Source organism: Corvus cornix, chromosome 1A (assembly GCF_000738735.6).
Source record: "Corvus cornix cornix isolate S_Up_H32 chromosome 1A, ASM73873v5, whole genome shotgun sequence".
In the NCBI taxonomy this organism is placed as follows: domain Eukaryota; kingdom Metazoa; phylum Chordata; class Aves; order Passeriformes; family Corvidae; genus Corvus; species Corvus cornix.
The window spans coordinates 23,961,534-23,974,181 of NC_047057.1; the positions used below are offsets into that span (position 1 = coordinate 23,961,534).

Sequence of the window (12,648 nt, forward strand, 5' to 3'; positions counted from 1 at the left end):
TAACGAGGCATTCTTGGTGGAGATTTAAGTCTGAGGTTCACTTCTACCTGGGCTTTGTTAGAACTGAGACTCTATCAGTTTGCAGTGCAAGTGCCTCACGTGCTTGCTGACCAACTTTGACTCTTGTGATAACTGTATGTTAAATATGTGGCTTTATTTAGAAATCTCAGTGGCATTTACATAGTTCCAGTTCACAGCATTTACTGGACGTCAGGTGTGTTTCATGACAATTTTATTACCCTACCTGTGGAAAACCTCGGCCTCCCAGACATTGAATACAATGCAGCTCATTGTATTCTGTGAGGCAGCACACTGTATTTTACTGGATTAAAAGTAACTGTGGTGGAACCAAGTTTCCAATACAGTATTTCTAATGCAACTGTGGACCAAATCTTGTTCTTATTTTTGATGCCTACAACAGTGCAGGGATGAAGTGAGTATATGCTAAATTATTTATTTAAACTATGTGCTGTAGTCAAGTAATTGTTAAGGAAAATGCTTGAGATAGAAAACTTTTTCTTTACAGTTCTGACCTATAAGAAAAAAGGTCTGAAATCCTTGCTTCAATTAAATCTGCCTACAGCAAGGCCAGAATTTTACCTAAAGAAGTAAAACAAAGTGAGAGACAAAATAAGACAGGAGTGCAGTGTTTTGCAAAGGAGTAACGTAGTATTCAATTGTCAAAAGCTGAACTTTGCAGTCATTGTTTCATGACCCAAACATGAGTTAGGAAAAGCAATCACTTTCCCATCAGTTACTACACTTATGAAATGATGGAATTTTCCATCATTTCCATAACCTGCAGTGCTGTGATTTCTCCTTCTGATTAGGAACTGCAGCCAACTGATAATGGAAAGAAATCTGCCAGCCCATATGGTGGAAAATTCCAAGCAATAATAGTATATCTAGTCTAAAAAGTACCCCAGTGATGTAGACTTGACAAGACAATGTTTATTTTATAAAAGAATTTCACTTTATACCATTAACAGGGCAGTGAATCCTTTAGAACTGATGATGCTGTGTAGTCTGATTTAAGTGTGTGGCAATGCGGCAATTCTTCATGTTACAGGGCCACTTGTAAACAGCAAGATTAAGAAATAATTCATCTGAAGCACAATTGGGCTAAATACAAGCTAGTACTACCTCACTAGAACTTAATCAGCTGTCTTTTCTGATGTGTGGTCTGTTCAACTTGCAGTTTCTTCTTTCCATGACCATGTCTGCTTAGTTCTTTTTCAATTATCAAATGTACAGAAAACATGTTCCTCTCAGCACAGACACTGGTCCCTACAATCTAGGGTTCCTGGCTGTTACCTGTCTGGCTTATATATCTTTTTCACCTTTACGGTGGTGCCATATGAACAGCAAACAACAACTGATAGCAGTAGTGAAGACTAAAAGAAAAAAGGCTTTCAGTCTTATTTCTGTGTCTACACCTCTGTCACCTCACAGTTTCTTCAACTTGTTCATAATGGACTTTCTCATGCAACACACTAAGGGATTTCTTTTGATTAAGGCTCAATCTGATTTCTTCATGAAAGGTTTCTATTGGTGTCCTTTTGCCCCTTCTCCATATCATTGTCTTGAGTACTTCTTGCCACTTCCATCTTGTACTTCCATCAAAGTACAGTGCTTAGAAATTTCTTGCTGTTACGTTGCTTGCTGAGGTCATTCCTCAGAAATTGCCTTCATGAATACAGTATAAAACGTACCTACATTTGCAATGATGAATTTAGTTCCACATAAATTAGTCACTCTGCAAAGTTTTTATTCCTGTTTGATTCAGAAATGTAATTCAATAGGGCACGAAATAAACTGTCTTTGTCTTGCCACCTCCTCCTGCTGTCTTCGCCCTCTAGCAACAAATATGGAATTGTGTCTGTAAAACCCATGTTACTTCTCTCATTCCTTCTCATCCTGGTGGTGGGGCCCAGCATTTTCTTCTTTCTGAGTGACAGTGCTGAATGTAACATTATTTTCTTCTCCTGTGCATTTGAGTGAGTTGTGCTTAACTGAATCCAAGTCTTACAGGTCTGGCTCCTGCTCCTATTCTGAAAGTTCTGTTGATCTCTCTGGAGCTCTGTTGTGTGCTTTGGGGCTCAATCCATACAACACTGATGAATGCCCAAGGTGCAGACATTAGGTAATTGCCTTCTGCTATGAGGAAACTCAGAGCAAGGCACAGCAGCAGTGCACCTGCTGCTTTATACCTGAAATCATCTGAGTGATGAGAGTCTCACAGGCATTAAGTAGTCAAGGATGCCATTTGTTTATCTACATCAGCTAATGGCAGTGTGGAAGTGAGAGGTGTGGATTTCCCAAAACAAACTGATAGTATTTAGTAAGGATCCTTGTTGCTTTCAGGTTCCTCTGAGATTAGTAGATCCGAGGTGATGTGAACCAGCCTCTAGCCACGTTTCTCTCTCATTCCTCTTTCCACTTATCACTACAATAGCTTACACGTGGTCTCATTGGTCCCCCAATTACATGCCTGGTTTGGTGTGGTGAGGGAGTGCGGGTGCTCTGGGGGTGGGTTCGGTCTGGACCGGGCGTAGACGGTCGGAGACGGTGACAAGAGATCTCTACAGTCAGATCTTGGAACATGCGGTTTATTGCAAAGGGCGTGGGTATAGGGGCACTGCTTAGAGCTGCAGCTGGCAGCTCTGAGCAGGCCCAAGAGAGCAAGAGAGTAAGCGGGTAAGAGAGAGAGAGAGCAAGAGGAATGAGAGTGAAGAAGTGTGTGTGAAGAGAGAGTAAGAGTGTGTAAGAGTAAGAGAGAGAGTGAGAGTGTCTGAAGTTCTGGTTACAATACAATAAATCATCTTCTGTACTGAATATTCTAATTGTCACTAACCAATCTAATACAAGATACAAATCCTATAGCATTTACATACAGCCTATAAGAGTTCTTATATTACCATAGAGTGTTACATCTTAACTTCTAAAAACTACTCTTTGGACCCCTTCTGCTGAGCTAGTAGGGTCTGCTCTGACCCTTGGACCTGCCTGCAAGGAGAGGGTATTGTTCAATCAAGAGGGGATTACCTTCAGTCGGCCATACCATTGTTTTCCAGTTGTTCAGTAACTAAGACTTGGTATTTCAAAAGCGGCTTTCATTTCGATGTCGCTTATATTTTTCATATTCCCAAAATCTTTTGTCAGGCAATCATATTTATAAGGCTTTCCTGTTTCATCTTCCCCAACAAGGGAGGGTCTATAGCTTGTATCCAGCGGATTTTAAAAGTGTACAGCTTGAACGAACAAGACTAAAACAAAGGCAACCATTCCCTGAGGAGGGGAAGTGGAGAGGGAGGGGCTGATCTCTTACTCCTGAGTATCCAGAGACAGGTCACATGGGAATGGTTCAAAGCTGTGACAGGGGAGGATCAGACTGGACATTAGGAAGAATATCTTTACTGAGAAAGTGATCAAACACTGGAACAGGATTCCTTGAGAGTTGGTGGATGACCCAAGCATGTCAGTGCTTAAGAGGCTTATGTAGAATGCCCTCAATAACATGTTTTAACTTTTTTGTCATTAGGCAGGTAGACTAGATGATCATTCTGTTCTGTTCTGAGTTGTTATGCTATACTATTCATTTGTATAAGCAGTAAGCCAACTCTCAGCAGTGAGGAAACAAGAACAGACCACATATAATAATATAAATGGTACACCCTGTTAATTCTTATATTTTTATCTCCATTTGTTTCTATGAAGATATTGAAGAAAATTCAGAGCAAATGCTCTGCTTTGGACTCCTGCATTGTGATAGTATTATGATTCACTCCACTGCATCAATTTGCATAAAGAAGCCTTCAGGAATTACCTATGGGAGGAGGGTTTTTTAAACGATTTAAAAATACAGACATTTAAGCAAATAGGCAGATATGTACTGGGAAAGATTCTAGAAGTGAAGATCTGAAATAATTATCCCTTGGAATCTTGGCACCAGAACTGGTGTTTCTCTATTAAGTCCTGCTGTAACTTTCTGAAAGGACCACACTAAGCTGAGATAGCTGGTACCTCTCCTCATCTTCCTTTTTACTGGCCTTTTTCATTTCTGTAGTACTTGTCAGGGAAAGCACTTAATGTGCAAACATTTGTTATGAATTACTGTAGGGTTGTTAGTGAGTCATACTGTTCTTCAAGACTTTTTTCTTCAAAGATATGGCACTGAAACATCTTTTTTTTTCATTCCCACAGAAAGAGACATACAAATAAAGACAAATTTTATGTGTTGCAGAACTATAAGTGTATAGAAGAAAAAAAGACACCTATTAATTTGCATGAAGCCTGAAATACAATTCTGGATATCAAAATCAAGTTGTAAAGTGATATTAATAGATGTAGTACTTACCAAAATAAGTCCCGAGATTAATGAGGATGTGCCTGTCAGGGCAACATAGAACTTGGGGGTTAATGTGTTCAAAAACATGCTCACTGAAAAAGAAAAGAGAGGAAACCATGAGTACAAGAGCAGGACATGTTTTCCACGTGTCCCTTCCTCCTCTCAACTGCAGATAAGTTATTACCTTAACTTTGATAAAAAAGACAGTTCAAATAACATCCTGTCCCATCTGCCTAACATGCGATAGAGCATTAGACTGCCACATGCAGAATTTTGTTTTCACAACAAGGTCAATCACAAGGCATTGGAAAACAGTTGCACACAAGTCTGGGACTTTCCTATTTCAGTCAGTGCTCCACTGACATAGAGTTTAGGATTTCCCATCATATATGGAAAACATTTTACTATATGCCTTTGCTACTCCATTGCAGTTAGAAATCTTAGAAGTCTATCTCAATGTCCTGCATTCAAAATTGTCTCAACATCCTGTAGATCTTGATGAAGTTTTTTAAAGTTTTTTACTTCTCACTACCTTGGTTCATCACTTACAAAGTAGAGGATAATTGCATTTTCCTAACTCATTGTACTGCTCTAAAGTTGGTGAACCACTCAGCATGACAACAGTGAATAAATGATTAGAAAAAGACCTAACTAGCTTTCTGTTAAAAAGGGGTGAAAATCATGATAGCTGTCCAGATTATCTGAAATCTAGGGCAGAAGTGAAGTCAGATGAGCAATTCCACCTGTATGGGCTTCTGGAAATCCAAAGGGCTTTTCTAGTCATATCCCATCTTGAAAGCTGCTGGGAAAATCACCAGGTAGTCATGCTTATCCCTCATAGAAAATCCCTATGGCTGGCCTTAAGAGAATAAAATATTCTAGGTTTTTGACTCTACGGAAGCTACTAGAGAGAACTAGACTTCTACTAAATTCTAGATGTTTAAAGAAGACTCAACTTTCCATCACTTTAATCTTTTACAAATGAAAACATCCCCTATTAAACTACATGAAGGGTTAGAATAACCCTGAACAACCCTACTGGTCTCAACCAGTGCCAAAGAATTTCTCATACATCCACATTTATGTATATACACACATATATATTTGTATATGTACATGTATCCAGGACTGGGGAGGGAACTGACAATAGTTAGCAGGTAAATTTAAAAGGCTTGTAGCAGGCTATTAGTCATTAAAAAACATTGATGAAAGACCTGGATATGTAGGTGTGAGGCCCTTGGTTCATTCTGTTCTCTTTAGAAATAACACTTAACAGAAATTAAATAATATGAAGCCAAAAAATGAAGAGGAGACAACAACAGCAGAATATAAATCATCAAACATATGATTCACTCTCCACAACCAGTAAAAAAAAAAAGTTTTCCAGAAATGCATCACTAAAAGAGATTAAAGACCTGCAATTCAGCTGCTTTGTTTGGGTTTTGGCAGCTTATTTTCTGTGTTGTTTTTTTTTTTCTTGAAGAAGCCATAAAGTGTTAAAACAGAACTGTCCTTCCCTAGTCCACTGAAGTGACATTAAGCACCAAGCTGATATAGTAAAGAACAAGTCTGGTGGGTTTTAATGCCATTGTACATTTTCCCTTCCAAATGAGTTGGATGCCAGATTCTCAGCTAGTGTAAAGCAGCATCACATTCTCAACACTGCTGTGTGCAACACAGCTACATCCCTTCCTTTCCCTTCCCTTCCCTATAAAAGCAGACTTTGAAATAGTAGTCCCTGCTTTCTTCAGCCCCAGCACTCACTAAGTAGGAAGAGGAATGGAGAGACTGAAATAGCTTTGGCTTCGCCAGCTACCACGAGTCTTTTAGAAGAAACATTCCTCATTTTAGAATGCAAACGTTAAGCCAGAGACATACTCAAACTATGTCACTGGGGAAATTTCAGACTGCCAGTGAAACTACTTCCTTTGCTTAGGTCAGGATATTCCTGAGGGAGAATATGCTATGATGGGATATAGATGCCCATGTTCCACCTTGTAACACAGTGCTACTGCAGTGACAACAATAACATGAAAAGCCAGGCAGCAAAAGACTTTACAGAGGAGCTTTCTCTTCTACTCTTCCACCACAGCTTCAAAGCCTATGGAATGCTGGAATTTTTCCTATTAAAATTTCTCATTACCCTGGAGATAATTTGATTTTCAAAGCTGTGAGCCATCTAAGTCTACTGTGAAGATTCCACATAAGCATATCCATTTAATAAGGATATAGTCTATTTGCTTTAAATATTATTACTGACTTCCATCCATAAAAATTGCTTTGGGAAATGCATGCCCACTTGGAAGAGCCCTCTCAACAAATTAGCTCTGTGGAGCTCATGGATGGTATAGATTGAATAGGGCTCATAGGAAATGCTGTTAGCTTTCCTGTGTCACCACTCTTCTACAAGCAATGTATACTGGTTTAGAGAGAAACTCTCAGATGTGAATGGAGATTGGATTTTATTTATCTATAATTTTCACCTGTGTTACTGCTTGCTTCTTTGCCTGCACATATACTGGTGCTCCTTTACCCTCTTTACTATAGGCTGCTGCAATTCTTCACTTTTACAACTTAGTCACAGGAACTGGCAAGATGAACAGATATGATGCCAGATGCCTTTAGATTGTATGGGGCAGATTCCCAGATAACTGGAATAACTCAGTAGATTTGATACAGGTGCACTCAACGACCAGAGCTGTTTATCTGGACTGTATCTCTCTAATCCTTTGGCCATTCTTTTTCCCACTCATTAAATATAAGAATCTTCTATTTCATGATGAAAAATGTCACCTTTAGTCAATTATTAGCTACTCTCCCAATCCCTTTGTCTCCATAAATATTATTAACAAAAGGAAACACTTTTACTAAGGAAACACTTTTACTAAGGAAACACTTTTACTAAGGAAACATATCTCCAAAACAGTAAAACTAAGCATGTGTGATCTGACTATCTTTATTCTGAAGTCAGTGAGAATTCAATCATTGTTTCAGTGGAAACTACATCAAGGCCTAGTTCTCATAATAATTAATCTCAGGAGTAAAAATTAATCCACTTTTGCATTGTGATATTATCCAAACGGGAGCATTTCTTCATAGTCAGCATTCTGACACTGAAGAAATCACTATCATATCCAATGTCTCCACCCCGCTGTGGAATCAGGGTTCCTGAGTATGTGCAGTAAACTAGAGCCATTAGATAATGCTACCTGTCCATCTGCCTTAATTTGGATAGTAGTATTTTTCTTCTGTGTATTCCATTTGATGATGTAGCAGGATTGAGGAGCAGAGAGAGATTTCTGAGAAATGTGAGCTGAAGACAATACCAGATGACTGCAGAATAAAGAAGCCAGGTAGAATCACCAGCAAAAGGTAGTACTGTATGTAATTTCTTCTGAATTCCAGTGTATGCCTGTTTCTGTTCACAAATGGAAAATGGTGCAGCTATTCAGTTTGGAATATCATCTCTTGTCTGTAACTTGGTAGGACTTAAAAAGGGCATGTAATGAGTATCTATACAAAGGAACTTGCCTGGTGTTCCTACAGTGGCAACTCGTTTGAAATTACTGTCAAATCCCAATTGTTTGCACAGGCTTTTGACAGTGAATAATCTATTTTAGGTGTGTTAGTACAGCTTGTTTTGTATTTTTTTAAAGAAAACCAGCATGACCTATAAATTCTGTCTAAAAAAGACAAACATGTCTACTTATGAGAGACTCCTGGCCTTAAAAATTCCCCCCCTCTCTCTTCCCTTCTCTTTATTGCTTTCATTTTAATAATACTTGAGACATCCAGAATAAGGTGTATTTACATTTTCAGAAGTGCCTAAGTTACACTGGTAAATCATTCCATCCTTCTATGTACTATCTAGGAAAGGACTGTTATTTCATTGTTAACTGCGCATGTTCACAGAGATGAATTTACATCCTATTCAATTCACAGCAGACAAGTTACAAAAGTAATATCTAACATTCCCAGCTGAGACTAATCGAAAGAGGTGATTGAAATATTTTTGAAAGCAGATGCCATTTCCTTCCTGTTATTCACGTTATTCATTTCCAATATTTGTGATTAATCCTGAACCTGGGAATAAACACGAGAGGAAAATCCAGGTATTTTTCTAGTAATAAAATCCTTGAAACATGTAAAATGTATCACTCAAGATGATAAAAACCCACTGTTGCTTTATAAATTTCTTCAAGGTCTTGAGGGATTCAGATTTCAAGCATGTGAGGAACCACAGTAGAAGGGAAATACTGGGGTTAAACTCCTAGAAGTACCATATTAACTGCTGCGTCAGTTAATTACATTAGAAGGTCACTAGGGGAGGGAGCACTGCAAACTACCAACTATTCCCACATGCAGATCTTACACAATGACAGACCCATTACCTACTTCTGAGTGTGAGGTGATGTAAGTGTAGAGTAAGATGCAAATAAAAATTTAATTGCAATGTAACATAAATCATATACACAAACAGGTAAAGCAAAGATAGGAGTGCATAATTTATGGCATTTTTAAGAGGAAAAATAGCATCCTGAAACAGAATGTTATCTCAAAATGCACTTAAAATTATATATATTTCAATAACCTTGTTAAATAAAATTTATATTATGCATAAATAAATAATATAAAAATTAACTTACATAAATAAAAATATAACTGGGTACAATAGTTAATTTTATAAGAACAAATTGCCAGAAAATATATACAAGTTTATAGTCACAGAGCCTTTCTAGTGCATTACCAGTCCTTAAGCCATCATGGCTATAATATCTGAGTCACTAAGAAATTTTGCTGCACTTTCTGTCTCTGCCCTCCATAATATCTTCTTGGTATGCAGACTGATGCAAACTTTTTTAACACCAGTGCCAAGAGCTCCAAATCCCTTAGACAGGCGAGAAGCAAAGAAACCTATCATTGGAGACCTTTGACACAGCAATGCAATTTCTTTTCACTGCAACCATCCATTCAGGCTGCTGTTCCAATGTGGTACAGAAGACAGGGCAGTGACTGGCTTATTTCATAGGGGCCTCTGTTTGGATTAATGACGCTCCCCAATCCAAAGTTGTTGCAACAATGAAGAACTCTTCTACCAAAGTGTCAGTGAAGAGGGCAAAATTAAGTTCAATAAACTTCTTTTACTAAATATATAAACTTTCCCTCTCTGAGTATGAAACACTGCATACTCTTGACTTTAATTGAACTGTTTGTACGTAAACTTTTGAACTCTCAACTGCTCCCTTGTAAGAATGTTAACTATAATGTACTAGGGTCAGGCTGAATTATGCATTTCATAATGCCTAATTGATGGTCTCCAGCTAAATATAAATATAAACCCCAAATACAAATACAAACTCCATCAGATTTAAAGCTAGCAGAGAGTATTGTCTCAGAAAAACAAAACAACTTCTACCAATTACCAGGATTTTCCCTGGGAAGCTAACAAGATTTTTTTAACTTCTTCAGACTTCTTAAAGAAATTACCAAAGAAGAAGTAAGCATTCAAACATTTCAGAATGCTGCAGAGAGATTTTCCATTTACTTGTTGCAGATGCTATGCAGCTTCCTTCTGTAAGGCCTTTTGTCTAGATCTGTTTTCAAAACTTTAAAAAATTTCTCACCTGTAAACAAACATGTGGCCGTTCCAGTCAGAAACAGCTGGTGTCTTATCTGTGTACAAGGAAATCCAGACGCCCACTCACTTGTTCAAGCACCCAGTCCCGTCCTAAAGGCATGGGGCTGAATGAGAGTCGCATTCAGATGCCTGGAGCCTGCACTAATGGCCAGGAGTCTGTTGCTGCTCTCAGTTACCGCTGGATCAGAACCCAGGTGAGAGAAGATGGTGATGTACCAGAAGCCTCCTATTACTTCAACTCTGATTAACTACATAGTTGTGCATAATCAAAGTTCTGCCCATACAGATGTTTCAAATTAGGGAAATAGAACTTTCTGGATGGAAGACCACCACACTCTCTCTTCCATGTTTCCACATCTTAAATGCAGGTTTTCCCTTTCAACAGAAGAACACAGTAAAAAGGGAAAGTGAGTAGGGACAGTCTTCTGGAGAAAAATTTGGTGTGATGGGAGAGGCTTTTGGCCACAAAGCATAGCCCACAGAGAAGAAAGAGCAGATGGTAGTAAACACAGAACGAGTTACATGTCAAAAACTTTCAAGTTCATTTACTTATAACTGAAAAATAGAGTTTTGAAAATGGCAACTGTAACATTCTCTCCAGAATGTTTTGTGACCCAATTGCCTACTGAGCAAATTATATCCAGCACACATGTCCAGAAGTTACTGTATCAATCAAAACTCATCTCACTCCTAGCAGGAATTAGTCTGTGCTGGCTGTGGAACTTTTGGGACTTAGACAAATACACTGCATCCTTCAGAGTGCATTCAGCCTGTTACAGCAAGTTTGCTCATCCTCACTGTGAACAGTATACAGGGAAATGTAACTCTTAAGAGATAAGAACCAACGCAGGGCTGAGGGCAGAAGGGCATACAGGTGCATCAAGGAAACCAGATCTGTGAGACAAAAAAGCACTTAAGACCCTATTGGGAGTTGGGAAAGGAAAAAGAAAAGAAAACCAGGTTAGAGGTAGACTAGTAAAATACAGAGATGAGTTAAAAGAAAATTTAAAAATTGAACAGCAATAAAAATTATCATGCATAGAAAGAAGATGATAGAGACAAGAACAGCAAAAGTAAAAAAGACACAAGAAATGACACAGGCAACATGAATGTAAACAAAGGCTATTTTTACTTCAGCAAAAGATGCTTTGCATGTCAGAAGTACCTTTTCACTGGGAGAAATAAGACTGCCAACAATAACAGCTTTGGTCATTTAGGAAGAGATGCTGTCCACAAGTTATTCCTTGCTATCAAATGCACCCCAAAGCCACCTCTCACAAACTATTAAACCCTTAACAGAAGATGCTACTAAAGGGCCATTGTATTTCCCCCGAATGTCCTGCTATGGCCAACAGCTACACTATGCCTCAGGAACAGACAGGTTGGACATACAGGCAGAGGACACACTATAACTATACCCACCCCAAGGAAAGCATTCTGTCTTGGGAGTTTAAATACTAAAGCAGACTTAGTGTAACGAGACTCAAACACAGTATTTTGCTATTCCATTTGTCTGAGATCATGAACTCCCTACCTTGTGGATTTGGGGAGAGTAAAAGTATGAAGAAAAGATCAACTTTCCCCAATGCAAGCCGCTATTATAATGCAAATTTTCTGTCACATAGTTACCCCTGCCAAGGGACAGGGACATTTGCTCTTGCTTTCACAATGCAGTGGTGACATGAGTTAATTACACAGCTCCTGTTAACTGCAGAGCATGCTGCATGAACACCAAGATTTGCTAATAGTTGGCAGCAAAAACTCTTCTAAAAAACCCCTCCAGTCCCCTACCCCCAAACCAACAAAACCCCCACAGCATTTCCATTTAAAGAAAATGAGGGAGAAATCACTTCCTGGGCCCTTGCAGCCCTTAGCTATCAGGGATTGAACTACTGTGCATTTCTTTATGACCGTCATGGTGTCCTAACACTAAAAGCAGATTCGTGATATTAATAATGTACAAGTGGAAAGGAAAGACTGGGTCAAATAAGAATGAGACATTAAGGATGAGCAATGACATGTTGAGTAGAGATATTAATACTTGGATTTTTAGAGATGTGAATGTGCAAAATCATGTTGTTGCTTGGTCGTCAGTCAAATTCTCTTGCAACACTTTCAACTTCAATTCTTCTAAAATCAAGTTGCTTGTGAATTGATTTGAAACATTGTCATTATACACATCTCCCCTACAGATTTTAGTTTCAAGAATCATATGAATCCTTGTCTTAATTTTTACTTCAGCATTGCACTGCATGAGGAAGTGCTCTCTCAGATTTGTGATGGATGTCTTTGTAGGCAGAACCAGTCCTGATACTGGAGAGAGCACCTTCACAATTTGGTTGTGGTTTCCTTTTCTAATCACACACATACCAGCATGTGTATCACTGAATTCCCAAACACAAAAGCAAAAGAACTCCTGATATGATGCAACAGCCAAATGAGGATGGATTCCCCAGTGGTCTCTCAGGTGACTGCGGAGTATCACTACGCATAGACATCTTCTACCTTCTCTTGATACACACTTGTAAGAGAAAGCAGGAGTAGAGCAAGAGTATGGCTGTTGCACGGTTTATCAGGTAGATGTTTTAAAGTCTTTTAGGTCTTCAATTTAATGTGGACAGCAATTGGGCTCTACCGAAAATCAATAGTAATATATTTCACT

General features: G+C 38.6%; 1 protein-coding gene across 2 annotated transcripts in view; it reads right to left on the reverse strand.

The window, feature by feature from the left end:
- The window catches only part of ST7 (suppression of tumorigenicity 7), a 143,169-nt gene that overhangs the window by 63,092 nt on the left and 67,429 nt on the right, over window positions 1–12,648 (reverse strand). For both annotated transcript variants that reach the window (XM_039570824.1, XM_039570825.1), the window contains exon 2: window positions 4,358–4,440. In XM_039570824.1, the coding sequence (XP_039426758.1) occupies window positions 4,358–4,440 (83 nt within the window). The remainder of the gene's footprint in view (window positions 1–4,357; window positions 4,441–12,648) is intronic.